General features: G+C 27.3%; 2 protein-coding genes and 1 long non-coding RNA gene across 3 annotated transcripts in view; all 3 read right to left on the reverse strand.

The window, feature by feature from the left end:
* LOC111632193 (protein KIAA0100-like) overlaps positions 1–5,916 on the reverse strand; it is a 102,112-nt gene extending 96,196 nt beyond the window's left edge. Inside the window, exons 1-3 of the mRNA XM_023376568.1 lie at positions 5,707–5,916; positions 2,678–2,823; positions 201–358 (exon numbers count right to left, since the gene is read on the reverse strand). Coding sequence (XP_023232336.1) covers positions 201–309 — 109 coding nt within the window. The 5' untranslated portion in view covers positions 310–358; positions 2,678–2,823; positions 5,707–5,916. The remainder of the gene's footprint in view (positions 1–200; positions 359–2,677; positions 2,824–5,706) is intronic.
* Positions 5,917–10,023: 4,107 nt separating this feature from the next.
* On the reverse strand, positions 10,024–16,804 carry LOC111632183. The gene is made up of 3 exons (XR_002757828.1): positions 16,740–16,804; positions 13,546–13,591; positions 10,024–10,160 (listed from the first exon to the last, which is right to left on the reverse strand). It is a non-coding gene; the product is annotated as an uncharacterized LOC111632183 (long non-coding RNA).
* Positions 16,805–19,099: 2,295 nt separating this feature from the next.
* Positions 19,100–26,142, reverse strand: LOC111632180. Its single transcript, XM_023376546.1, has 5 exons — positions 25,964–26,142; positions 23,539–23,662; positions 23,400–23,449; positions 22,111–22,243; positions 19,100–19,455 (listed from the first exon to the last, which is right to left on the reverse strand). The coding sequence occupies exons 1-5, from the start codon at positions 26,044–26,046 to the stop codon at positions 19,333–19,335; spliced, it is 513 nt and encodes a 170-aa protein (XP_023232314.1). The 5' UTR covers positions 26,047–26,142; the 3' UTR covers positions 19,100–19,332.
* Positions 26,143–27,283: the final 1,141 nt, after the last annotated feature.

A 27,283-nucleotide genomic window follows, 5' to 3' on the forward strand; every position in this document is an offset into this window, starting at 1 on the left:
AGATTTCATAATTCTAATTAGAATTATGAAGTATTCTTACAGAGAACATAATGTTTAAAGTAAGTTTCATGTTGAAAATTATGACTTCTTGGTGTTATATCTGTGATTATGGAGTATATAATAGAAGTTAAATGAAATAGACAAACAATAATAAACTTAAAAAAAGTTAAAATATAAAACTTATGTTCAAAGAAACATACCTAAAGAACATAAATCATATTCTACAGTTACACTGCCACGATTCACACCGCAGCCAATTGGATAACACGAAGGTAACTTTACTGATAAATTAATATTTTCCACTTCCATTTTATAAATATATTTATAACCTCTTAATGTATCATAAGAAAATCTGGATCTGAAAATACAGAAATATAACAGTTACAAAAATAAATACTCTCTTAAAAAAATGCAATGTTTGTAATTTTTTTCATTGTATCTCTCAATCCTATGCTGTTATAAATACAAGTTTTGTATTTTTATAAAAGAAAATGCAAAATTATTTTCAACATTTCTTTTAAATCAGATCAGAATAGTTAAAAAATTTTCCTTTATTAATATTGATCAGTTAAGTATATAATAAAATTTTACCCTTACATGATATATATACTGTACTGTACATACATACATACATACAACCAAGTCCAAATCATTATAATAACCAAATAATAAAGCCAGACTAATTTTCAGGCTAGAACATGATTAATTAATAATAAAATAAATACTATGAAATTTGAACTAAAGGTAGGCAGTTAAGCCACCATCTTGTACTGAATCTATAATTACATTAATTATTAAATTTTAATAATTTAGTCAACTCTGGAAGAAAACACGATCATGCTAAAGTGGAACTCAACCCTACAAATTCTGTTTATCATGCAGATGTATTGTCAATTATGCTACCCAGACTTACATCCAATCTTCAATTCCAGACTAATTAATTTAAAAGATACTAGCTTGTGACACCTGGCTTCACCCTAGTTTATAAAGTACCCCTAGCAGTAATTGTTACACTTGGTGTTATTAATCATAAATTTCAAAAATTTATGTGGTAAAACCCATTTTAAGAACATTATTAGAATGCCTAGAAACTATGTGGGAAGTAAGTCCTCATAAACAGTGAGTTTATAGAAAAATTATTACAATTAATTTGGTTTATTTGGTTACGACATTATGAGACATGGGCGATCTGCTGAGGGGAATGCCTCTCAAAAGGAGTTTTAAGGGAAATTGTTCTCTATTTAAATGTTACTAACTTGAAGAAAACTCCATGTGGCCAGTCCATTAGTGATGCACAAACCCACGACCAACTACCAGTGTAACAGTTTTGACTCTAAGCAGGTGAGTGAAAATATGCTACTCATCAAAGTAATAATATAGCACATTTACTTTGCACTATATCATTGTCACAGTAATTAAATGAATATTTGATTTCTTTTTTAAAATTATATTCTTTTTCTGTATGAATTATATTTAGTTTATTATTTTTTAAATTTTTTTCTAATAGATAACACTACATGCAAATCCAATCGATGTAGACAGAAATTAATTGATACATAGAAATTCAATCAATATTTTAGGGTGGTATGTATGACATTTTCTAAGTTAGTAGCATGTTAATGGAACTGCAGAGTTTCTTATAAATTGGCCAAACAGTCTAGAAGTGCATAGTGAACAAACAAACATTCTCATTTATCAATATAGGTGACCACACAGGTCACTCAGAAGTGACCTATATGGCTGTATATCTCTACACTAGACCAAACATTATGTGTTTCAGTCCCACTCCATATTGCTCTTTTATTCCAGAAAATTTAAATTTTAATAATAATGTTAAAAATTAACATTATTAAATTTAGTACAAGATTTAAGATTAACCTTTAGTTTAACTTACTTTGTATTTGTTATTTTAATTAGTTGCATTCTACTCTGAAAATTAATGAAGCATTATTGTTTGATTATTACAAGTATAATAAAATCTGTTGATAAATGATATTTATTGTATTAATATTTTTCTGTAATGCTAGTCATATGCTATTCTGATAACGCTATTCAAATGTTTAGAAAACTTAACATTTTAGATGTCAGAATGACTGAGACAGTTAAGGTGTCAGCCTGCCAAACCAGAAGACCTGGAATCAAATCCAAGTATACAATCATGGGAATTTACAGAGAGCAGTGTCAAACCCTGTTCATCACCAGCCAGTTGCTCCATTGTGGATTTGGCCAGGTCTGCAAGGGGTAGCTGGATGATCAGGGAAATGATTAAAGTGCCTATTTCAATGCTCAGAAAGCAAAAGATGTAAAACAAAACTTAACATCTTGGTTTTCTATGACCTATATGTCTATAGATAAATGTATGGACATAAACTTTTTAACTTTATATTTCCTGTTTTGATACATACAAACTATAATTTAAATGCAAAAATTATAAATTAAATATTTATTAATTGTTCAAGCATTGTTTAATAAAAAGCACTATTAGAAAATGGATTTATTACTTAACTAAAGCTATTCCAGGAATCAATTAAGTCAAAAAATGAAAATTCACTATAGTTTGAAATTGTTTATTTTGAAATAAAATCTCATCATTCAATTATATTTTTCTATAATAAGTAGTTCTTATTCAAAGAATACATTAAACATTAAAAATTAGATGTGTTAAAATAGTATTTACCTTTTTACTGATATTACATTTTCAGACTTTTTACTAACTGATTGTGATATAGGAATTAATCCTAACCAATAATTAAATTCTTCATGCTGATAATGTAGATTAAAACAAGATAAACTTGTATTAAAATTGACTATATTGCTGTTTATCTACATAAAAAAATAAAGCATTTTAGGTAAATAAAATGTAAATAGTATATATAATTTTAAAGAAAATTTTTTAATTTACGTATTCCTAAAATTATTAATAATTAATACTATATTAAACAATGGTTTATCCTATTCATCAACAATATTAATTAAATATAAACAATATATTAAATTATGAAGTCATTATGCAACTGTTATAAAGTATAAAACAAATATATTAACAACAAAATTTCACTTGCATTTTTAATTATATGATTTTTAATAAATTATAAGAATTTAGCATAGTATAACAGATTTCTAAATATCATTTATCTCTATTACTATTTTCTTAGATAGCCAATTTGGTAGCTAATTGGCATAAGAAATTTGTGATCATCATCAACTAATATCAAAAAACAAAATTTAGGACAGAAATCCAGTAAACAAATTCTGTTAAGTAAGAATGTAATTTTATCATAATCTGAAGCCTTAGTTAATAAGTGCAATTTATGATTATCATCATTTAAAAAATAAAATAAATTATTTATTTAAATCTATTAAATAATATAATTATTGAATACTAGGTATTTCAAAACTTTAAAATATTGAAGAAATCAAGTCATCTTTGTTCTTCCATCTTGACCAATCACAAGCAAAAAACAATTTTTCTTTGTAGAGATAACCTATACCTCTGCAAAATTATGTAAAACAGTTTTAAAAATTCAGTTGTGATAAGCCAAAACATTTATACAATATACCATCTACCATTTTAATTTTAAAAAATATATGTATTTATATTTAAATGTTTCAACTTATCACAAATGAATTTTTAAAACTGTTTTACATAATTTTGCAGAGGCACAGCCTCAATAAAAAGGTTGTCTCTATGAGAAAAAACTGTTTTGCAGCCAAATCAGAAAATGAAATGGAATTTTGTACTATTGCACTATTTTCACATAAACCTAAATAAAAAATATTAATGACCCAAAAATTAATAAATACATCTAATTTCATTTCTAGAATCTATATATGCTTAGAGTATTGATTACTATTTATAAATAAATATTTAGTTAAACATTATGCAGTACTTTTGCTTGTTAATCAACTCGAACTATCAGTAATGTTTAAAATGAGCTACAATTTGTAGGATATATATCTGTTTGCACCGACATTTGTAAAATTTGAACACAATAAAGAACTTTCAAGGTAAATTTACCATTTTATCTCTTCACCAATGATTTTTTATCTATCCCTATCCCATGTATAATAATAGCCCATTAGCAGAACTGTAGATCTGAAGCTTCTTTTGTGTACATAAGACATCATACCAGTGTAAACTGAAGCACTGACTAATGAACTAACTTCTGAACCAGAGAGCCAGGATTCAATTCCCTGAAGTAAGTAACAAAATAGTAATTGTTGCTCTGGGGTCCATTCAGTCTTCATTGTAATAAGTATATCTTTTCAGCAGTAAAAACAACTGGAAGGAGATGCTACAGACTGAACTGCAACAGCTGGTAAGATTTCCAGTTTCAATACCTAATGCTAATATAGGCCAATATTGATACTTTAAAACTACTACTAATATCGATATCAATACTTTTGTGGTATTGGGACATCCCTACCAATGTATGACCAATGCTGAAGTGACCACCAGGACCATTGCTAGATGACTACATGGGCAGAATCTACAGTCATGATACCCATTATGCTGGCTACCTCTAAAACCATAGATATTGCCAAGAGAACTTGCATTAATATTGGACTCAATCAACATGAAACTGTTCTAATTGGGGATGAATTGTCTTCAGTGATAAGTCCTGTTTTGAACTGAATCATGATAACTAGTGTAGACAAGTGAAAACATTCCAGCCGTAACCAAAATCCTACTTTTACTGTCAAACACATGGCATGGCAACAGGGTCTATTGAACAAAATGGTCTGGGATGCCATTTTGTTCACTAGACTAGATTCCCTTAGTAGTTATCTATGTTATCCTCACAGTACAGCAATATATTGATGACATTCTGAGAGCTGTTGTGATACCATTCCTTTCACAACACACAGGCTTACTTTCCAACAAGACAATGCTTGACCACACATAGCATGCTTCTCACATAAATGTCTTCATGATTACATCCTTTCTTGGCCAGCTAGGTTGCCAGATCTCTCCTCAACTGAGTACATTTCGCCCTGATGAAACATCACCTGTGATCATCTGGGAATGTTGATGACTTAGCCTGCCAAATGAACACTATTTGGCAAGAAATCCTTCCATACACCATATGTCACTGTTATGAATCAACATCATTCATCATTCCAGGTAACAGCTTGTATTCAGGCAAGAGGTGGGCAAGAAATATAAGGTTTCTAAATTTTGATCTGAAAAATTTCATAACTTAATCCTTGAACAAATTATACCATCATCTACAATCACAAAAATCATGTAAAAAACACTTTTAAACAACCAAAGTCTTAATTTTATATTGCATAAACATTTTTTGAAAATTTTTAAGTTTTGTCTACAAGACACATTCAAAAACTTCATTAATATTTTCAAGCATGAGCTGTAAGTTTAACAACACATTTGAAAATTTAACTTAAAACCTTCAAAAAAGATGCAGTGTCAAATTAATACTTCTTCAATCAATTAAAAGTGTCTTTTTAATTTGATATCAGAAAATATCATAAGCAGTTGAAAAATGTTTGCCATCATTTATATCTTTCTACAATTCATTGTTTTAAAAAATATTATGCACTATGAAAAAATGTAAAAACTACTGCATTATGATGCTTTTGTATTAACCTATGATTATTAATAAAGTATTGAATTCAATTTATATAAATAACTTTGTTTTTTAAAATATTTTATTGTTATTCATAAAAAGTAAAAAATTTACTTACTTCAGTAGAAAATAATATTTTATTTAACAGTACAAATTGTGTCTGTATACTTGATACAGTCAAATCTTGAATAGAAAATAATGCTGACGCAGTCAGTTCATTAAATTCTCTCTCTCTCTGAACATTACTTTCAACAGATTTTAAATCGACGGACAATATCCTTTTTCAAATAAAATATAAAATTAGTGAAATTTATCTCAAAAATTTAATTTTAATTTAATTACTGTACTAAAAAGTTAATTAAATAAATGTGATATTGCATTATTTAAACCATTCTTGAAAAAAATATAGACTTTTTGGCACCTGAATTACGACGACTGCTATTGATACATGTAACTTTAGATTCTACTTGGAAAATTTTGATAATTTTCTTTTGAAACATCTAAATGAACTTTAAATAATATTTTAAATGTATTTTAAATCCTAAGTAGTTCAATGTCTCAAGAAAGTTTTTAAATAATACTCATTCATTATAAAGAAAACTGCGTTTAAAAATTAGTACATACTTTTTCAGTTATCCTATATTAATCAAAATTCACACGTAGTTTTGATCCAAAATATAAGATATCATATTCTCAAATTAAATAAATAATCTCTATACTTATTCTATTAACAGAATGACTGCAATGCATTGTTTGCTTCATTCAAAGAATAGTTTCCATTCATTATTTTCATATCTCATAGCATAAATACATGTTACAATTCTCTCTCTCTGGTTCAAAAATTATCATGTAATACAAGTAAAATATATTTTAAATTGAAAAATAAATTAACAAACTATATTTAAAAGAAATTGAATTTAAAAGCAATATTCACTAATACTGAATAATATTTCTGATTTTCTTCTACTCTAATCAAGATCAGAAGAAGAAAATCATCATAAAGAAATAAAATTATCCAAGATAAAAAAAAATGTTAATTTTATTAATAAAAGTCTCTCTTATTTTGCTCTAGAGTATTAGCACAGAGATGCATTTATTGTTTGAAACACAAAAGCAAAGGGTCAGCTTCAATTATGTCCATTGTGGACACATCAGCTCAAAATAAAGCAATTCAGTAATGAGGCCACTGAAAGTGGCAGATACAAATTACCAAGATCCAAGCAAACCTGAGGATCTATTAAAAATAATAATTCAAGAACTTTTTACAAATTTCATAATTTTGATAGTTTTAAATAAAATAAATATGAAAAATACTTTATGATGTGTAGTATGCATAATGTGTACAATACTGAACACAAGCCAAACAGAATGTCAAATAAGGTCAAGTTGATCTCTTGGCAACTACCAACAAGAAAAAGAAACTAAATTAAACGAATTAATTACTGCATCTAGTCTTTTAAATATTATTTTACTAATATTAGTCTATTGTGACTATAATCTATTAATAAAACTTATTATACTAATTTAATTTGTGGATGAAATCAGAGATCGAATCAGTCTTTGTCTAAAAGAATAAACTTTTATTTGCACTGTATACAAAATTTTCTTGTATTTCAGATGTTTCCGTCCCTATCAGCAGGTGTTTTATCAATTATATTTCTAAAATGCTATAAAATACAGAAAGTACAGCAAAATTCATCACAAGAGTCAAAGAAATACAAAAAAGAAAAAAGGAGGAAAGAAGAAATAAACAAGTAAGAAATTGAAAAATAAATAATTTATAATTAATTAAAAAAGCAAATATTTTTAACCACACTAAAAGTGAAACAATTACAAAAAGAAATAGCAATATCATTTTGGAGTTTTATCCTTGAGGAATGAAGAAAAATCTTGGAAGACTTATGTGTAAGTTATAAATAAGTCGTCTAAAGTAGGGTTTCTCATTTCCCGGTCCTTTGCTTGTCCCAGGATTTTGAGAAAAATGTGACCTGTTCTCCAGGATATAATTAGTTATTTTTAAGATATAAAATAAATCTTGAAATCTAATTATATAATTATTTTTCATTTTTTAAGTAATTTAATATGTCCTGCAACCTCCAAAATAATAATATTAATGCTGTGTAAAATATGTATTAAAAATTACCTTTGAATTACATTTAAATTTTCACAAATAGAAAAAATTTATTAAAGTTTGTTGGAAACTGCTTACAAAAAACAGCCATTGAATTGAGTTGAAAATTTAAAGAAAAAAACTGAACTTAGATCAAACTTCTAACTTAGAACTCGACTGGCTGAGAACTCGAACAGATCAATTTTGGATCACCAAATTCACATATAATAAAAACATCAGGGACATCATGAAGCAGGTTTCAGACAAAAAACACTCCAGAATTGTTTACAAAAGAGCTCCAAACTTATATAATATTCTCTGAAACAACAAGAACAAGCTTAAGAAAGAAGAAACAGCAGCATGTATAAAATTCCATTTGAAAACCAACAACTAGGAATTAAGAAGGACTATATTGGAGTTACAAGATGGAATTTGGCTGTTAGACTTAAAGAACACAGATATGACATTAGTAAAGGACACTGTAACATGGCTTTGTCTAGTATGGCACAAGCAGAGGCTTCCGTGGTTAAATGGAACAAAGTATCTATTCTCAAGACTGTGTGGTCTCCATCGTTGGCTTTGAAACATGAAAATATAGAAATCTATAAAAGTAAATTAAGGGATGGCTGCATCAATGCAAGAGATGCAGATGGTTTAGCTTCAGCATGGAAGTTCTTTATAAAAGAAAAATTTAAACATACAGATTCTTAGTCCCTATCTGCCCTTTATAATGTGATGCCTTTTTGGTGTATTTTTTATACATTTAATCTTTTATGTATTTATTTTATTTTGTTTATTTTATTTCACATTATTAATGTTATTTATATTGTTTTGGCTTCAAAGTATTTAATACATTTATTTTGTTTATTGATTTACTAATTTATTTTTCGTTTTAATTTTGAATTTATAATGATCGAATGTTCCATTTGCTACAAGTTTGAAATATGTTCGATTAACAGTTCACCTGATGATGGCCTATCCATTAGGCTGAAAACGTTCGTGATTAAATAAAGTATTCTCAGCAATATAAGGTGTTAATGTTTTATTAAGTGTATGTAGTTTGTTATATTAAATATAAATGAAATTTTAGTTATGATTGATATAGAACAACAAAAAATTGTGTAAATTTATTTTTACTGTGAGACTCAGCCTTGTTTACTCACTTAACTACAGCCTGACCTAAATCTTTAACAATACCATTTTATTGTTTAAATATCATATTTCACACCTGGGAGTAAATCACTCAGCAAGTTTGCTGTCGCTAAAGGACACTTTCACGTAACCTTCCGACCTATTGTTGCAAGTTTGTCAAGTGAATATAGCAACAGACTGATTTTTGGAGCAGTTGCCACCCATTCCTCTGATGGTTACAGTTGTCACCCGGTCCTCTAACAGAAGTCGTCAGCTCTAACCCATCACATTCGCACTGTGCCTCTTATTTGGATTTACTTCATCATCAAATGGACTTATTAAGTGCTTAATATTTGGATTGACTTCATCGCCAGACTTATTAAGTGCCTAAGATTTGGATTAATGTCGTCACCAAATCAGAACATTTGATTGAACCAAGACCTATTAACAAATCAACCAAACTCCAGATATTTATTGCCACACAAACAATTGTAAACTCTCCCTCTCGAGAATGCTCATTTAAACTCTACTATCAAAACTATTGACATATTGTAAAATATGTATTGCCTATCATTACCAATTAAACAGATGTTATGTTAATCTAGTCTCTGCAGGAATCACTTCCAGTGCGCTGTCTTTCACTCCATCCCGAATCAGATCACTCAGTAATGTGGCCACTCGTGTGACCTAGTTTGAAATTGTCACGGCTTCTGGGTCAAGCAAGATCTGGTGATGTCTATTCTGACAAGGTATTGAGGAGGTGCCGACCCTCTGGTCACATTACCAATAACATTTTGAATAATAAAAATCAATTTTAAGAATATTTGCATTTAATGGTGAAACACTTTTGTGTACAATAAAAAAATAAGTGAAATTAAATATGCAATTTTCACTAATTTTTAATAATGATAAAAATGAGGAAAAAACAGACAAAAATTAGTTAATAATTCTGAAAAATTGCAAATAAACAATGTTATGACAGTCATAAGAAAAACACAAATATTTGATTTAATTAGAAATTTAAAAACTCAATTTAAAATATTTTGAAGAAAAATTGAAGGAAAATAAGTGAACTTTTTAGTTAAGTCCATCATAGAAAAAAATAAAACTGATTAGGAAATAAATATTTCTAATCTATATTTAAGCAGAGAATTATCTGTTTTGATATGAAAAGTTTTAAAATTATTCTTCACTTACCAGTGGAATTTTAGAAAAATTAATTTCTTTAGAATGAGATGAAACTTCTGAAAAATTTTCATGTGTTTTAATTTCATCTTCATTTGTTTGTACTCTTGGAAATAGTAATGCATGTATTACATTAATTGAAAGATCTGAAATTAAACGGATACATTTTGATCATCTCTGATGTAATTTCTGTTATAAATTAAATTATATTTTTTAGTTAAAAATGCACATTCTATAGATTATTTGGAGTTTTAATAATTATAACTTAAAAAATAAAGGTTTATGTAAAATGTTATTTATATCTATACTTTTGAATGTATGTCTGCTTATCTATTATACAATTAACAGATAACTATCTAAAAGTTTCCAAAGGGATCTGCAGGGAAATAACTTTTTATAAGAAATACTAATAGTGTGGTTGAAAGTCATAAAAGTAGCTTCTTCTTTGGTAAACAAAATTAGAAATAATGCTTATTATACAATCTAGAAAACTCCAACAAGTCTATCAAAAATAACTAGCACAGAGACTTGACATTACCTGGGCAAAAAAATAGTAAAAACAAACTTTACAGTTAAAAACATATTAAAAGTTTACTTTTAACTTGGGAGAGCCAGGTCTCTGCAAGTTTAAAAACAAATACATTTAAATAACTTTTAATTATACTGAAAATATTATATATTGAATATATATATAAATCATGATGGCCTTACTGATTTGCTAATTCACTGACTAACATGAAATGTCCAAGTGGAAGTAAATTTTTTGTAGAGAAAGAAAATTGTACAGCAGAAAAGAGACATTAAATATTACCTATTATACATGAACTTGAACATTCTGGGATTCTGCGAGCTATTCAAAGACAGCTTGTGACAGCATTCAATTTCTAGACTGAAATTTGTTTGAATGTTTCTTTTCAGTATTTCTATACTTATTCTTAAAAATTGTAACCTCTTTTTGTTTAAATTTTTGAGTTATCTTTGTTACAATAACCTGTAAGCGAAAAAAACCACCATCTTTGTTATTTTTTTATCATGACAATATATTAATCAGAAAATTCTGAAATCTTGAGAAAATGAAAAGTTTTTATGTTTTAGCAAACAAAATATCTCAGAAGACATTCTACAAAATGTTAAAGTTTTCATATCAATGTCTTATAAGACAAAAATGTGTTAACCTGCATGTATTATAGAATATTACAATGAATAAACTGTAAATTTAAGTGTAATCTGTTTATTTTTAAACATTTTTTATTATTATTAATTAACTCTGCATTTGCAAATTTAATGACTCTGAATTAGGGGTACTGAGAGGTATTGATCTTGCAGGTACTGAGGTAAAAATTTTGACATATGCAATGATTTGTTTGTTGTGTCTGACTCTCCTATAGGTTTAAAGAGAATGATTGATTTTTTTCAAGAATGCAATCCAGGAGTTACAACTTTCTATTAATGATGATAATTTAAAATAATGGTATTTTGAAATAAAGAACATTCTAAAAATGAGAACTGGTTTATTCATAAAATACAAAAAAAACTTATAGAATACAAGTTGTTAATGAGTATAAGTATTTAAGTGTATTTTTTCAGTCTAATGATCGTTTCTCAAAGCATTTAAAGTATATTCATAGTAAAGTTAGTATTGGTATAGACAAAATAATTAAGGCATGTGTGTCTGGTAGACTGTTACACTGGAAGAATAAGTTAAAATTATTTGAGGCATTTATACAGTCTGTGATATTATATGGTTCATAGATACAGAGTATGGAGCTTTGATTGGAAAGATAAAGGTAACTTACAAATAAATTTTATTAAGCATTTGTACTTGTTAAAAAGATGGATTCCATCATGTATTTTATATCTAGAATTTCAGTGTCCCTCTCTATTTTAATACAATAAAAAACTATATGCAAACAGCCAGTGAGTAAGTAAACTTACTGCTTTGAAAAAATCATATTTGATTTCTCAAAGAATAGTGTGGGGGAAACAAATTGTGTCACTGTTGTAAAAATTTGGCTATGGAAGATATCTGATTGTGCTGCATGAAATAAAGGCTTCCAATATTTTAATCAGACTAACAAATAATTATTTAAATGAGTCTAACAAGAGAACCTGTAAATATAAACATAATAAGTGGTACTTTGATATTTTTAATGAGTGGGGTTCAGTCCATTTACATATAGAAAGACCATTTGGTGTTACGCAGGTTGTTAAATATGCAATGTAATATATTGAAAATAATGACAACTCTGTGTTTGGAATATTGTAAATTTTGTTACTTTTTTGTTAACTTTGATGTTTTTCATTTAGCGGCTGAATGTAAAATGCTGACATTCATGAGATATAAATGCTTTGGTAGAGATTATTTATCAACCCAATCTTATAAGCAGTTGTTCTGTGATTATAATAAATACTAAGGTATTTACAATTTTATTATTAAATTAAACAGCTAATGGTTATTAACTGTTTATGATTTTCTTTTTTCAGAATTATAGCCACCAGGAGGCATGGATATAGTATATTAATATCTGTTTTAGAGTTTGAGAGTTGGCAGTGTTATTGGTCAGCATTTTGGGAATATTACAATTAACAATTTGTTTAATTTTTTCAGGTAGAGTGGTTTTTTTTTACTCCTTATATAAATTTTTTAGAATTTTAGTTTATGCCATCCATTTGCTGCCATTTTTTTGTAATTTTTGTATAATTTTTGAATACGTTTATTATTGTTGTTGTTGTTATTATTATTTATTATTGTGATTATTATTGTATTTTTTTGAATAGGCTTATTATTTTGTGCCAAACAATCACCATTATTTTATTTTATGTTGTAATTGTTATTGGTTGATTGTCATATCATATTAAATGCCCATAAGTACAGGTTTTCCTTGTACTAAATAAATAAATAAATAAACTCTGCATTTGTTTAAATTACAATATTTTTGGTCTTACTATTAATTACTTTTTATTAAAATTTTTATATTTATGATTACTTAACCTATATATGTAAATTATGATTATAAATTGTGAAAATATGTAGCACATTACAAATTGATGCAGGATTAGGTTGCCAAAGACAGTAAAAAATGAATATAATTTCAGCTAACAGCATTTATTTGTGTTATGATCGATTTCACATTCTAAAATTTATAAAATTTGTTTATCTCATTCATGTTCAGCTTTCTACTGGATTCATTTCATGTTAATATTGTCAAAATTATGAAATTTTCAAACACTTAGAACATGAAAATAACTTGAAAAAATAACACATTAAATGGGTCAGCAAACTAATAAAAAAAAAAATGTAAGCTAGGAAATTTTAAAATCTTTTTAGAGTAAATGCACAAAGTTTTTATTATCTTTAATATTTTATAAGTGTAATAATACTAAATATAACACTTGACATTTTATAAGCATGTTAATGTAGTTTGTGTTAATGTTTTTCTTTTTTTTAAATAAATTTTAGAATCAGTTTATGTTAAATTATATACAAATAAATTACTTCAAACATTTAAAATAAAAATGCAAACTACTTACTTTCATAAAAAATTATTTCTGGTTGATTTACATAGACTGAAGTTTTCTAAAAATTAGTAGAAATTATATTAGCATTTATTAAAAATTTTGTATAGTAGGCCCTTGGTTTATGACAATTTGATATTTACTGATTTAAAAATTTTCTAATAATCTTTGTTTCCCCAAAATTTTTCTGTAATTTTGTACTCCTGATACCAATAAAATTTCATGCATGATATTATTTGGTAAAATTATATTTTGTTACACATTAAATATTCTCATTTATTTTAAAAAAATAACAACCATTGTATGTTGTAATAGATCTTTACTTAATGATAAATTTATTTTAAAATTTAATCTGTAAAGTTAAATACTATAATTTAATTTAATATATTTTTTTATAATTACCTGTTTTATATTAAAAATTTTATTACATTTTACTATTCATATTAACATTGTGTTTTTAAACTTTTATAAATTTAAAGTTGTTTCAACTGATCTGAAGCTGGAGCCTAATGATGTAACTGAATTGTCAGATCCATTCTTAGCTTAGAAACAACAAATAGACCTGACTACACAACTAGTTCAAAATTAACACCAAAAAAACCAAAAATTCTATGCTTTATATTATGCAAATACTCAAAACCTACAGAAAATTCTGATTGAAACTGATGACAACCTGTAACAGTTAGATAACATTAATATTGGAAAAAAAAAATGAAAAAAAAAAATGTGTTCTAAAAAGATTGTTGATTTACTTCAGCCTTATATTTTCTGTAGGAAGAAAAGTATCAAACAAGACAAAAAAAAAAATTTTCTTATTTAAAAAAGTTAAAGAACTTCCAATTAATTCATAACTGATAAATGATGATCCAGTCAAATCTGATCATTTGTGGCCAGGGCTTTCTCTCATAAATAGTGCTTGCTTATATTTTATTACAGAATAAATTTATATAATTTTTACATATTTAGAACACACCCCACTGATAAACATTATAATTTATCTTTCATCTATACTGTTGTGATATATGCTGGGATCTCCAAAAACCTAATCCACCATAAAACAAGAGCCTACTATATTTAAAATTTTCACTAATTTAATAGTAATGTAAACAATAATGATAATAATAATAAAACTATTTTATAATCTTTATTAAGTTAAATCTATTAAAAAATATTAAGAGTAATTACCCTCAACTTTTTATAATTATCAAAGTAGGTATTTAATTACTAAAATTATATTAAAAATATATAAAATTTGATAAAACTTTGATAAAATTCTTAGTTATCTCTTGTACGTTCCAAACTCTTCATCCAAGGTGAAATGTTAATTAACAATAAACTGATATTAAAAAGACTTTAAAACCATTACTGTTTGTTATGAGAAAAATAAAGAAAATAACAAACAATAATGGTTTTAAAGTCTTTTTAATATCAGTTTATTGTTTTTAACATTTCACCTTGGATGAAGAGTTTGGAAAATTTACATTGGATAATGATTGCTTGGTGGAACCAAACATGTTAAGAAGTTGTACAAATACAATACTGAATATGGAAAAATCACCACTGCCCTCTCCATTTATGCTTCAGGAGCCAAAATAGTCCCATCACTTCAACAAACTTCCATATTAAAAATAAGTGGAAAACATATAGAGCTTGAAGCCCTCTAAATTCTCAAGGCATATAAAGGAGACAACTGCATTAACAACAAAGACAAAAGGGCAATATCTAAAGCATGGCAAGCCTGCTTTAATAATATATTGTAAGATGGTTAGCTAAACTTACTTCACATCATGCAATTAGTTTAAATTTGTATTCCATCTGAAATTAAATTTTCTGTTCCAAAATCTATCAAACATTCCATTTCATTCTAATGTTCCTAAGGAAGGTCTTTGAGATAGGCCAAAAATATTCAAAAAATGATATTTAGTTCCTGTTGGGTTGACTTTGAAGTCTACAGATCTTATATTTTGAGATAATGACAGTGACAAAAAGAATATTACATAAAATTCAAATTATTAATTTTTGAGAGTTCAAGCTATTCAATCAATAATTATTATACTTTGAATGATTACTAAAAGTTTTTATTCAGAAGCCATAATACATTTGTTGAAGCATTTATAATATTTTAAATTTCCTTGATTCAGAGCATTTTACATAGAAAAAGATATTGCAAATGTGAAAAACTTTAATCAGTATAAGAGTCAAGATCTCCAAACCCCAGGTTTGACAATGTTGATTTAAATAGTTTCTTTCAAATGGGATAACTCACAAGTATGAACAAAAATACCATTTATTTAACACTTAACATACTAAAAACAAACGTATATAAATAATGTCCATGTAATTAAAACTCAAATATTCAGTGAGGTTCTGTAAGGAATACTCCAACTCTGATGGATTTCACTAATAACAAAGACCACTCTTTTTCTACTCTATACTTTATAACCTGGGTTTCTAACCTAAAATCACTAATTACAAAATTCTATTCTACTTCTAAAACATTTTTCATTCAACTAAAGTAATTCCTTCAATCAAATGCAACTCTACTTGAACCCTCTTTTGAAAACATTTCAAAAATACATCTTCAAATCAAACATGTCTTCATTCTCCATTCCAAGTTTTCATTTTAAACTTATGACGACTTAACAATTATATTCTTTTAACATAGGATTGTATTACCAACATTTGACCCTGACAATTGCACAGAAGAAACAAGCAAAAAAATTCCACACTGGATAAAGCCAAATTCCATCAAAGAAATAGAAGTCATACAGCTGTCAGCTATAAGACATGAAATACTTTGCATATGACAATGGATAACAACAATAGCAATAGTTATATAAATTGAAAATACATCTGCATATCAGTGTTATGAAGATAATTTGTTTTATTCTATATATAGTTAGTTTCTATTTTATAATTAAATGATAATTCCAAAAATTAATGTACTTATTAACAAGATGGTATTATCAACTGTGACAAGTGATTTCACTAAATATTAATGTGAATATATAAATAATATAGAAACTTTAACACATGACTTATTTTTACATACCATTGATTTTTACCCATAAAATTATTTTACTAAAATTACAAATAACTAGTGTGGAGTTTTATTCTATAATTTAATATTTCATAATCATATGAATTATAAAATTATATATATTTATTTAAAATCTTAGTTATCTTTTGTAAATATAAATCAGTCTAACCTGAATTAATGGGTGATTTCCATTCAAATCTAAATGAATGCTTTGCTCTAANTGAATTATAAGGTACCTGTAAATAATATGTATATATATATAAATATTGAAAAAAGAATATATATATATATATATATATTTCAATTTCTAAAGAATTTACATTAATATTCTGTCTAATTTTCTCAACTTTTGTACAATATAATCAAACAGTTAGTTATGAGAAATGATTCTGCAATGGTGTGAGATGGAAAAATTTGTTACTGACTCACTATGCATCATGAGAAACATTTTAATCTTTAACATCTATTTATTAAGAACTCAAAGATGATTTATTTTTTCTTATTTGGATGAGGGCAACTTGGGATCATATTGCACCTAGTAATAAGGACTGAAACTCAAAATAAATAAATTGGTGTTATATGATAAGTCAAATCAAGTGCTATTCATACCTGCATTACCAAGACTCTACATTGTCAAGTGTTACCTTCTCATAAATAAACTTATTTGATTATTGAGTACAATCTAATTATTTCAAGAAAAGGACTTCACACAGATAAAAAAAAGAAATAACTTTTTACAAAAATTAAATTATTAAGTAAAAATACAATTCAGAATACTAAAACTGATAAATCAATTCATTGTTAATATTCACAAAATAACATAACATAATGTACTATAAGTATAAAAAAAATTCACTAATTTATTTTTGCCAGTAGTAGTAACGTCTTGAAGTTTCTTGAATTATTTCATAAATTATCATTACAATACAATGACTTCAAAATTATTCTCAAAGCAGATTTCAAATTCCAGTTTTAAACTAGTATTAAAATTTTAAATTGTATTTTGATTATTAATATAAACAATTTTTGGATATAAAGTTTTAAAAATTAGAAAAAATCCTATTGATTGCAATCTACATATTGACAATTCTAAATTGTCAAAATGCAATTTATCACAATTTGAGAATTTGAAAATTGCAATCAATCAAAATATTTTGTGTGGAGATAGTCATCTCAGTCTATACATACTTTGCTTATTGTATTCAAAATAAATAAATAAACCAATTATAGGTTAAAACTTGGTTTATTCTTAAATTAATTCAGTTAAACTAATATTAAGTTTAATATAACTGATTTTAGTTTAACTGGTTAGAATTAACTAAAAATTGACAACTTATTTTTATGTAAATGAATTAAATTAGAACATGAAATTTTTATAAATGGAGAATCAAATCATCTTATTGTCTATTTTTTCTTTAATTTATCTTTTTAGTTCAAATAAAATATTGTACAATTTAAACACATTGTATTCTTAGTAATAAGCTATTTATACTGTATTCACAAACTAAATACTTAACTGCACTAACTTTGAAAAATTAAATCCAATAATCAAATGTAAAGATTTAGTTCAATATGAAATGTTTTTCCTTTTTGTATACTTTCATTAACTTGATGAGAAGAGACCAAAAAAGATTTGTTTAAGTTCAAGTAAAATAGACAGAAAAATATAGAAGTATTAACCTATTTATACAGAGTGACCCAAAAATAAGTTAACTGTGTTGTTTGCAAGCAATTTACCAATTCGTGGAATGTTAAATTTGTATATTAAGCAAGGAATTAATTTTAAATAATTTTTATGGTTTCTAAGCAATAAAATATTTGAACAAAACCACAATTTAATCTTTATATTGGTTAACTTACTTTTGGAATACCCTATACATTCTATACTATATACTTTTTATATTATTAATTATTATAAAATGACAAGAAGCTTAATTTTGAGGATAGAGATGAATTTTATAAATAATTGCAAATCTTAATAACGAATAAAATATTCATGAACTACGATCCCACTCGAAATATGACATGTGACCTTTCTCTATATTCTCACCCCTTAATCTTTAACCATCAAAATTTAATAAATCATTTCCCTAATACACAAACCTTCCAAAACATTTCAGAAATTTGATAAAAGTCACAGAAGTTATTAAGCTTCAACGTAAACAACAAAATCGTGCTCCCCACATGCACACTAACATGTGTTTGTGTGGGGGTGCACGAATCTATACATACAGAAAAAACGCTTATTTTTTCATTTCTCGACTTTTCAAGGTCCCGAGTCCAGAAATGTAAAAATCTTGAAGCTGGGGATTATTTTTCAGCGATCGTCATACTTTCCCTCTGTTACATATAATAGCCGAAAAAATAAAAATGTTACTGGACAGCAGTGAAGCCAAGTGCAAAAGGCACTTTATTCTTGGTCGAATTGAATCGTCTGCCTTTCAGTGCTTTCTTTAACTCACCAGATATGAATATCGCACNCACAGTTAATGTATAGAAGTGTCAAAAGTTTGTTTTATCAGTCTTTTTGTTTAATGGCAAAAAGCATTGCATTCTGAAAAGCAGAGAAAAGTTTAGCTTTCTTCTAATTTTCCCACAAGCTAAAAAAGAACAGAAATTGCTTGCATGTAATGTATGAAATTTTGTGCACTGAATCAATTTAATATTGTTTCTTCCTCTTCTCTTTTCTATTCATATGAAATATGAACTGTCCTTTAAATTATTTTTGAACAAAAATAATTTGACAATAATTGAATTATAACTTACATATTATTATCTGTTGCAAATAATACACTTAGTTCATGAACAGTGACATGTAACATACATACTCTTCCTACTGATCCAATTTGCATAACATTTGTATTTTTAACATGTAAAGAAATTTTCTGAAAAGCAACAAATCATTTTGATCAAAGTGCTTAAAACAAAATATTTTTATACATATAAATGATAAAATCACATTAATTAATATGAAAATATTTATCTATTCATTATAACTGATTTATTAACTGTTAAAAGAATTAAAACTACAATGACATTTTACTATGGAAAGAATTCTTTGCATTCTAAAAATACAATAATCTTAGTTCTGTTAAGTTAGAAAACAACTTATAAAAAGCAGTAGAAAGTGTAATTTATTCAACTTTTTACAAACAAACACTCTTACTTAATTCACCCGACAAATCCCAGAAAATGGTAGCCATGACTTTCCCAGCAGACAATGTTATTGAACTTTTTTTGGTTTATGAGGAAAGGTGTTCCATTCCATCTATTTAACTTGTATGTAAAAATTTACCTAGCTCTTTCGTCATGCATTCAATTTTCAGCAAATGTAACCTTTGTTTTTTTTATATTAACCTTCATATGTAGATAAGACAGTGCAACTAATTTGAAAACCCTGATCGGGAAAAGCAGACAATTAATAATTCTTCATGCTGGAAATAAAGATGGTTTTATTCCCAATGCCCAACTTGTTTTCATTTCCAAAGGCAATGACCAAAACTACCACAAAGAAATGGATGTGGATATTTTTCTGAAATGATTTAAGAATCAACTTATTTCCAGCAATCCAAAAATCATGCATTTTTATAGACAATGCTCCATATCAGAGTCATCAACTGTACAGAGCTGAGCTTTATGAAATAATTAAGAACTCCAGAGTATGCTACAAGACTGATAAAAAGGCTGTATCCAAAGGCCATATGGTTATTTGCTTGACTCCCTATCATTTAATCCCATCACATTAATTTAGGCTCAGTTAAAAGCATGCATCACTCAAAATATCATCATCTTCAAATTGGCTGATGTAAAAATATTAATGGATAATGATTTTGCATCAATAACTAAAGAAAATTGAATAGCAGCAATTCATCATATAAAAAAATTATGGAAAAATATTGGGAATCCATTGGCCAACTGGACAACATTGTAGAACAACTTGTAATTAATATGAATGATGATGATTCCATTCCACATTCAGACTGATACGTAAAAAGTTAAGATCCTGTTCAGGACCAAAAAAAACTGACAGAGAGTAACCAAGCCAATCTTATAATAAAACAGTTATTATATATTGCCATATAAATAAAAATATAACACATAATAATAGTTGTTAAATGCATGATTCTTTACAGTTAATGCATACTATAAAAATTTAACACAATTGGAAAGTTATGCTGCCATCTAGCGAGAGAAAATAAAATTCACATATTGCCTGACATAGTAAGCAGAAGTGCTGACATCATTTGGGAATTGCTGATTGTTTTAACTAAAGCAACATCGTGAATGATGTTATTCTGAAGTTGATTCTTTCCGTAGACAGTCTATAGGCACTGCATTTTGACAAATGTATCTGGCAATTTCATATCACTTCCAATCAGAGCACTGGCATACTTTTTCTACTTTTCCATGATGTTATGATGGGAACTGGGGTGTTCAACAAGAGCTAGCCATTACCTTTCAAACTATTTATTTAATTGCAAAATGATAACATATGTTACCACTCATTAATCTCTGGATTTATTTAGTTTTAAAACATTCTCTTTCAATAGTTTTCAAATATTGATATTTTTACATTACCCTATCAGATTAACTCCTTATTAATTACAATAGTAAATAATTATTTCTTATAGATATAAACAAATTAAAGCCCAAATCTTAATGTCAACATATGCTAAATATCAGTAGATATTTTTAGAATATATTTACCAGTATGTTATTTTTCTAATTAATTAATTTAACAATAGAAACTGGCCAGGTAGTTATACTCCCTACTTTTAAGCAAAATTCTTATGTTAATTAAAACTAGCCAGTTAAAAACCATTGAGGTCAATAATAGTTAGTTGTCTCAAATTATCATGACAGAAATTAACCAGCTTAATTAAATAGTGTTTGTAAATTTACATATCCGGTAAAAGTAAACTGGGCTGGAAGTAGGATAATGTAACTGATAGTATATTTGCCAAGCTTGTAGGAGTTAAAGATTTGAGTTTCACTTCAGATTAATCTTTCATTCCAGAATTTTATAATTTAATTTAATCCAAAAATTAATTCCTAATTATTATTTTTGCACAAACTAGAATCACCACCATCTTTTAAATCAAATTCTAATGCTAATTAAAAAAAACAAATATATTTTTACATGGCTTCAATTTTTTACAGCACACTGGCAAATTTCTGTATTTTGTGATTTCCAAATAGAATTTCCATACTTACAAAATATCATTTTTTTATTGTAAAGAATTCTACTCGATCTAAACTATTATAATAATAAAATTAATTTTCAAATACCACAAATATCTTTATTTTAAAAAATTAACAAAAGAATTTTATGTTTAGTTATAAAACTTTTTATGTTTGTAAACAGATTTTTAAAGATTTATCTGAATCTGATATAATCAAAATACTAAAAAGTATTTTGATTATTCTAATTCTAAACTCAGTTTTTTAATTCTAATTTTCTTTAAAACATATAACACATGGATATAATTAATTTATTATTTTTAATAGCTGTATTTTATTAATACTTCTTTTATATTTACCTTTAAAATAGATGGAAATTTTATTTTTTTAGCTTCATTACTTTGATTTGTTTTTTTGGTCCTTTTGCTTCTAATCCATTCAAGGATGTTTCCTTGAAGACGAAAATCACTTATGCACAATACTAAAAAGGTTCTGAGAAATAAAACACTTTCTTAATGAAAATAATTGTTGAAAATAAAATTAAATATCCCATGTCTAAAGAAAATAAGTAAGTAATTAAATTTAATTGTCAAATTATCTGTAAACATGGGAGTTTTGTCTTTGAACACAAATATCCATAATTATTCATTACAGTAATTATTATAATTTAAATTTTATATACAATACAGAAAAATTTTTACTTTTGTAATCTTAAATCAATTTGATTTTTTCTTAAACTTCCGTGAAAGGATAACCTAAATTTAAGGTCAAAAATGCTTCTAATTAAATATGTTTTGATAACCAAAACTTTAGCAGTTTGTTTTATCATCATCAATTCCATCTCTTAATTTATACCCAAACAAGACTTTTTTGAAATTAAATTTTATTTTCTTACTTCATTATCAAAATAAAACCATTTTAGATGATAAGACAAAGTAATACAACATATTTAGTGTATATCTTCATATAAAGTTTATATGGTGTTTAATTTGAATTTAATTATGTTTTCGTGTTCATGGATTGTCTTCACAGATACGTTTACAAAATAAAAATTTTGATGGCCAAATGACCAAGGCAAGTTACATCATCAGCCTACAATTCTGAGGGATCTGAGATTGAATCTAAGCAGTCAAATAATCCCAGAAACTTTTAACAGATGGTAACAGCCCTCAGATTTTTGATCCCTGTTCTTCATCCTCATTGTGAGCCGATACAAATCCACAGTGTGTATGGAAAAATGGCTCTCAGTGTTCACAGGGAAGAATTAAAAAATAAATAAAAATTTTAGAAAGTTAACATAGTTAGTTATTCAAATGAGAAATTAATTAAATTTCTTATAATAGAATAAAAAAAGAATTTAGAAAATAATTACTTTCTTTCCAAGAACCAAAGTACAGTTTTAAAAAGTAAGTTCACATTTATAATGAAATAGTTCAACAAATAATAAAAATATATCAATTCACAATTGACTTTTTCTTATAAAATATCGATGGTATCTGAGTTTTAGTCCTTCCATAGTTAAAGTTATGGGAAGAATTAAAAATTCTTAGAATAAAAGAGGCGACAAAGTCATTACAATTTTTTTCAAGGTTACAATTTTTTTCCATTTAGATTTTGAGTTAATATTAATATAATATATTCTAAATACCTGTAATTTGAATGCAAAAGTCCACTGGAAAGCCATATATTTTCAATTTCCTATAAATAAATAAATTTTAAATAAATTGTATATATACACAAATATTTTCATATTTAATTATTTACATATAAAACTGAACATTACTTACTAAAGTAATATCTTTTTCTAACTGAAGAAAAACTTCTTTTAAACATAAAAATCCTACTCTTCCAATCTTGAACTTTATATTATATTTTTTATTTAGTTTCCATGAAAAATATACAGTTAATAACCTAAACACAATTAAAATTTTTAAATAAAATTTAAATATAATTATATTATTTTATAAAATTTAGAAATAAATATATTAAAAAATGAAATTTTATTATAACTTCAATCAAAACATATTTTTCTCCTAATTACTTATAAAACTATAAAAATGCATGTAACTGTTAAAAATACAGGTAATAATGCCTGTCTTACGTCACCTTTCCTTACGGCAATTCCCTGTTGTTTCAGCAACTGGGGATTAGTTTGCCTGATAATGTACGTTCAACATGGGCAAAAACATTTGCACATATTAAAAAAAAATTGCTGGATTACAAGTTTTTAGAATTTTTAATTCAAATATAACTAGTTTTGAGTGGGAGTATTTTAAATATTACAGTATAAAACTCCAAAAATGTTATTGTTTAGTTATTTTTATTTAATTGTATGAGTTGATAGTTTCTCCAGTTAAATAGTAGTTTTATCAAAAATTTTTTTAAAAAATCTTCAAAAATTTAAAGTTGTTTCAAATTATAGATCTATTGTCTGAATTCGGCTTTTCCCTCTTCTTTCCATCCAGTGAGTGCTGAGTTAGCTGCACTGCTAGTGGCAAGTTATCTGGTGACACATTGGGCATCTATTGTATGTTTGGAAATGGAGCAAGCTACCCACTACTATTTATTCACCAAGCATGCCTTACAGCTGTACTCTAAGAAAGCCTTTTTTTGGATTCATTGTAGGTTCAGTCAAGCTCAGAATGGGGATCAGCCAGGTGATTGTTCCCCACCACCTGGCTGATCCCCATTGCGAAACAGAGCCCAACATACAAAGGGATGGAATACTTTTGAAAAATTCCAAAACTCAAACTCAAATCTCTCAGAGCAGCAGGCTGAAATTCTTGCTAATTCAGAAATATAGAAAATGGTATCAGATAATCAAACACTTACTAACCAGTAAAAAATTTATCAAATACTTTTGGTTTTAATTTTGTCCCAACACAAACTCAATCTTGATTTCTTTACTCAAATTGTTAGCACAACGTCATTCTGTTAGCACTATCAGAATTTTAGAAAAGTATGACACTTTAAATTGTTTTTATATAGATTGGTGTGTAAGAACCTGACAATGGCTTTTTAAAAGCACTTCTTACTTGTACAATAAACTTTGTGCAGGTTATTTAAGATCTGATTATCTGATACTGATACATGTAAGAAAACATAAACAAAACATCTTCAAAGTATGAAAGAAATGAACGAATGATTGAAGTTTACCTTGGTAGTCCCAATGCACTTCAGTTAGCTTAGGTTGGTTAGGTTAGGTTAACTACATTTTCAGTAGACAGAAGAAAGGAATACCTAAAAAGAAAAAAAGGAAACGTCTACTAAAAATGTAGTTAACCTAACCCAGTGTTTCTCAACCTGTAACGAACCGTCGCCCCCTTCAATAAAACCGTTACTTAGTATCACCCCCTTCACTTCAAAATTCTGATGCCGAGGGCCAAGGCTAATGCCAAATTCATACTGCATTGAATAGACTAGTGAGTAGTATAGTGTTATTTGTTTAATTATTGTACGATATAACAAATAAAATATCTAATTATTCTTAATATAATGTTTTACTATATGGCCCAGAAATTTGTTTTTTGCCCCCCAAAATATAAATTGTTACTAATCGCCCACTCAACATGGAAAATTGTCCACATGAGGGCGATATCGCCCCCGTTGAGAAACACTGACCTAACCTAACCAAAGTGCAGCTATTGGGACTACCAAGGTAAACTTCAACCAAATGAATTTATAAATCAATTGTTTAATTTATCTATAGTGTGTTTAAATCATCAAATGCATAAACAAAAGATTTGAATAATAAATTTAGATTATTCAAATCTAAAAATGAAGAGATTTACATCTTTACTCTTAACAAATTTAACAGAATAAATAAATGACACGTTAAATACGTTTTAATATTAAGAAACCTTCATGAAAATAATTTATGATTCAGAATTTCCTCAATTAATAATAATAATAAAAACTAATCCTTATATATACGAAAAATGATGGATTTAACATCTTATATAGTATATTCCAGAGGACAAAAACAATCAAATAATGACATTATAATTAATTTTAATTGCATATTTTTTAAAGATGAGTCATATAGATTACATGGAATGTGAATCACTAACCCAATTACATATCTATACAAGTTTACGCTAATTTTAACAATGAAAATTATTGAAACGAAAATTTAACGTGTTTTGAGCATTATAATTTCGTTCTTTTCTAATTTTGATTGATTTGCCCAAAAATATCTATCATAATACTCACCTAATAATAATTAATGTAATAAAATAACTCAAAAAGATTCCTAAAAGAAATTGTATGCATGTAGTTAATATTTTCCCATCCATTTAATATTTATTTTATGTATTTAAGATATTCTTCATTGGTGAGAATTATTCTAATGCACTCTACACGAACAGCTGTGGGCGGCACCAATCAAAACATTGTCAATTTCGCATCTTACGTCATTTTTTCCCTGTCAGTGTATATATATAAATCGCCAAAAAAACGCCAAGTCGTTTATATTTTCTACATTTTATTAATTTTAAAATTTTCTTAGTTTATTTATATATATAAATAAAATTTAACAAATTTATTTAATAAATAAAATTGATAAAATAAATTTAACATTATTGTGTTAAAGTAATTTGATACTTTTTTCTTTCTTTTTTAGCTCTTTCCGCCCTATGGGAACTAAGAGGGCCTCTTCTAATCTAATCTAATCTAATCTTGACTTCTTCTTCTTCTTCTGTGTTAATATGAAGATTTTAGCTCTTTCTAGGCTCTTTCTCCGATTTCCCCACTCTCAGGTTCTCTTACTTAAATCGTCCAGTTCGTGCGATGTATGCTTCTAACGCCATCACTAGATGGCGGGGTGTGATCTGTGTCGTCGGCGCATATACAAAGTACTCTTATCTGTCAGTCTGACACCCAGGGCAGTTCCCAGGTCACTGCGAGCATTAGCATATTCCGGACATTCTAGCCAGAAGTGCGCTGCCGTTTCCCTCTTCTTGCAGTGAGGCGTATCGTGCAGCCGTCTGGAGTGTAAAAAATCATTCAAAGGGGCCGTCTCCATACGCAAGCGCGCAAGAATAGTCTCCATGTATCTGTTCGACGCGTAGTTATAGTGCCAGTTGACAAACGGACAAAGATAATCCCTGCTCTTCCTCCTCAAGTCAGCTGTCCAACACTCCGTAAGCCGGAGTACTACCTTCTCCCTGTCTGCCCTTGCCACGTCCCGTGGCATCAACGACCGCCAGATCGATCCGTCTGGTTCCCCGACCCGAGCCACCCTGTAAGAGGGCCTCTTTTTTGCAAGCCCATTTTAAGTACGGCCGGGTGGTGGGTACGGAGCCCGATATATCCGGACGATATATATGTGCTTCGGCTGGCGTGCGGTTGACCAATCAGTTTTCCGCTGTTTCCTAGCTTTTTACCGGGTCCACCGCCCATTCAAATTCACCGGAACGTGGAACGTCGCCCATTGTTCCAGATTCTGACCAATCTCGATGAGCCATGATTCTTCCACGACACCGCTGTTTTTATATATTTCTGACTGAAAAACATCGTGACGATTTTATGCTA

The sequence above is a fragment of the Centruroides sculpturatus genome, unplaced genomic scaffold, assembly GCF_000671375.1.
Source record: "Centruroides sculpturatus isolate CEXI.00-Female unplaced genomic scaffold, Cexi_2.0 scaffold704, whole genome shotgun sequence".
NCBI classification, from domain to species: domain Eukaryota; kingdom Metazoa; phylum Arthropoda; class Arachnida; order Scorpiones; family Buthidae; genus Centruroides; species Centruroides sculpturatus.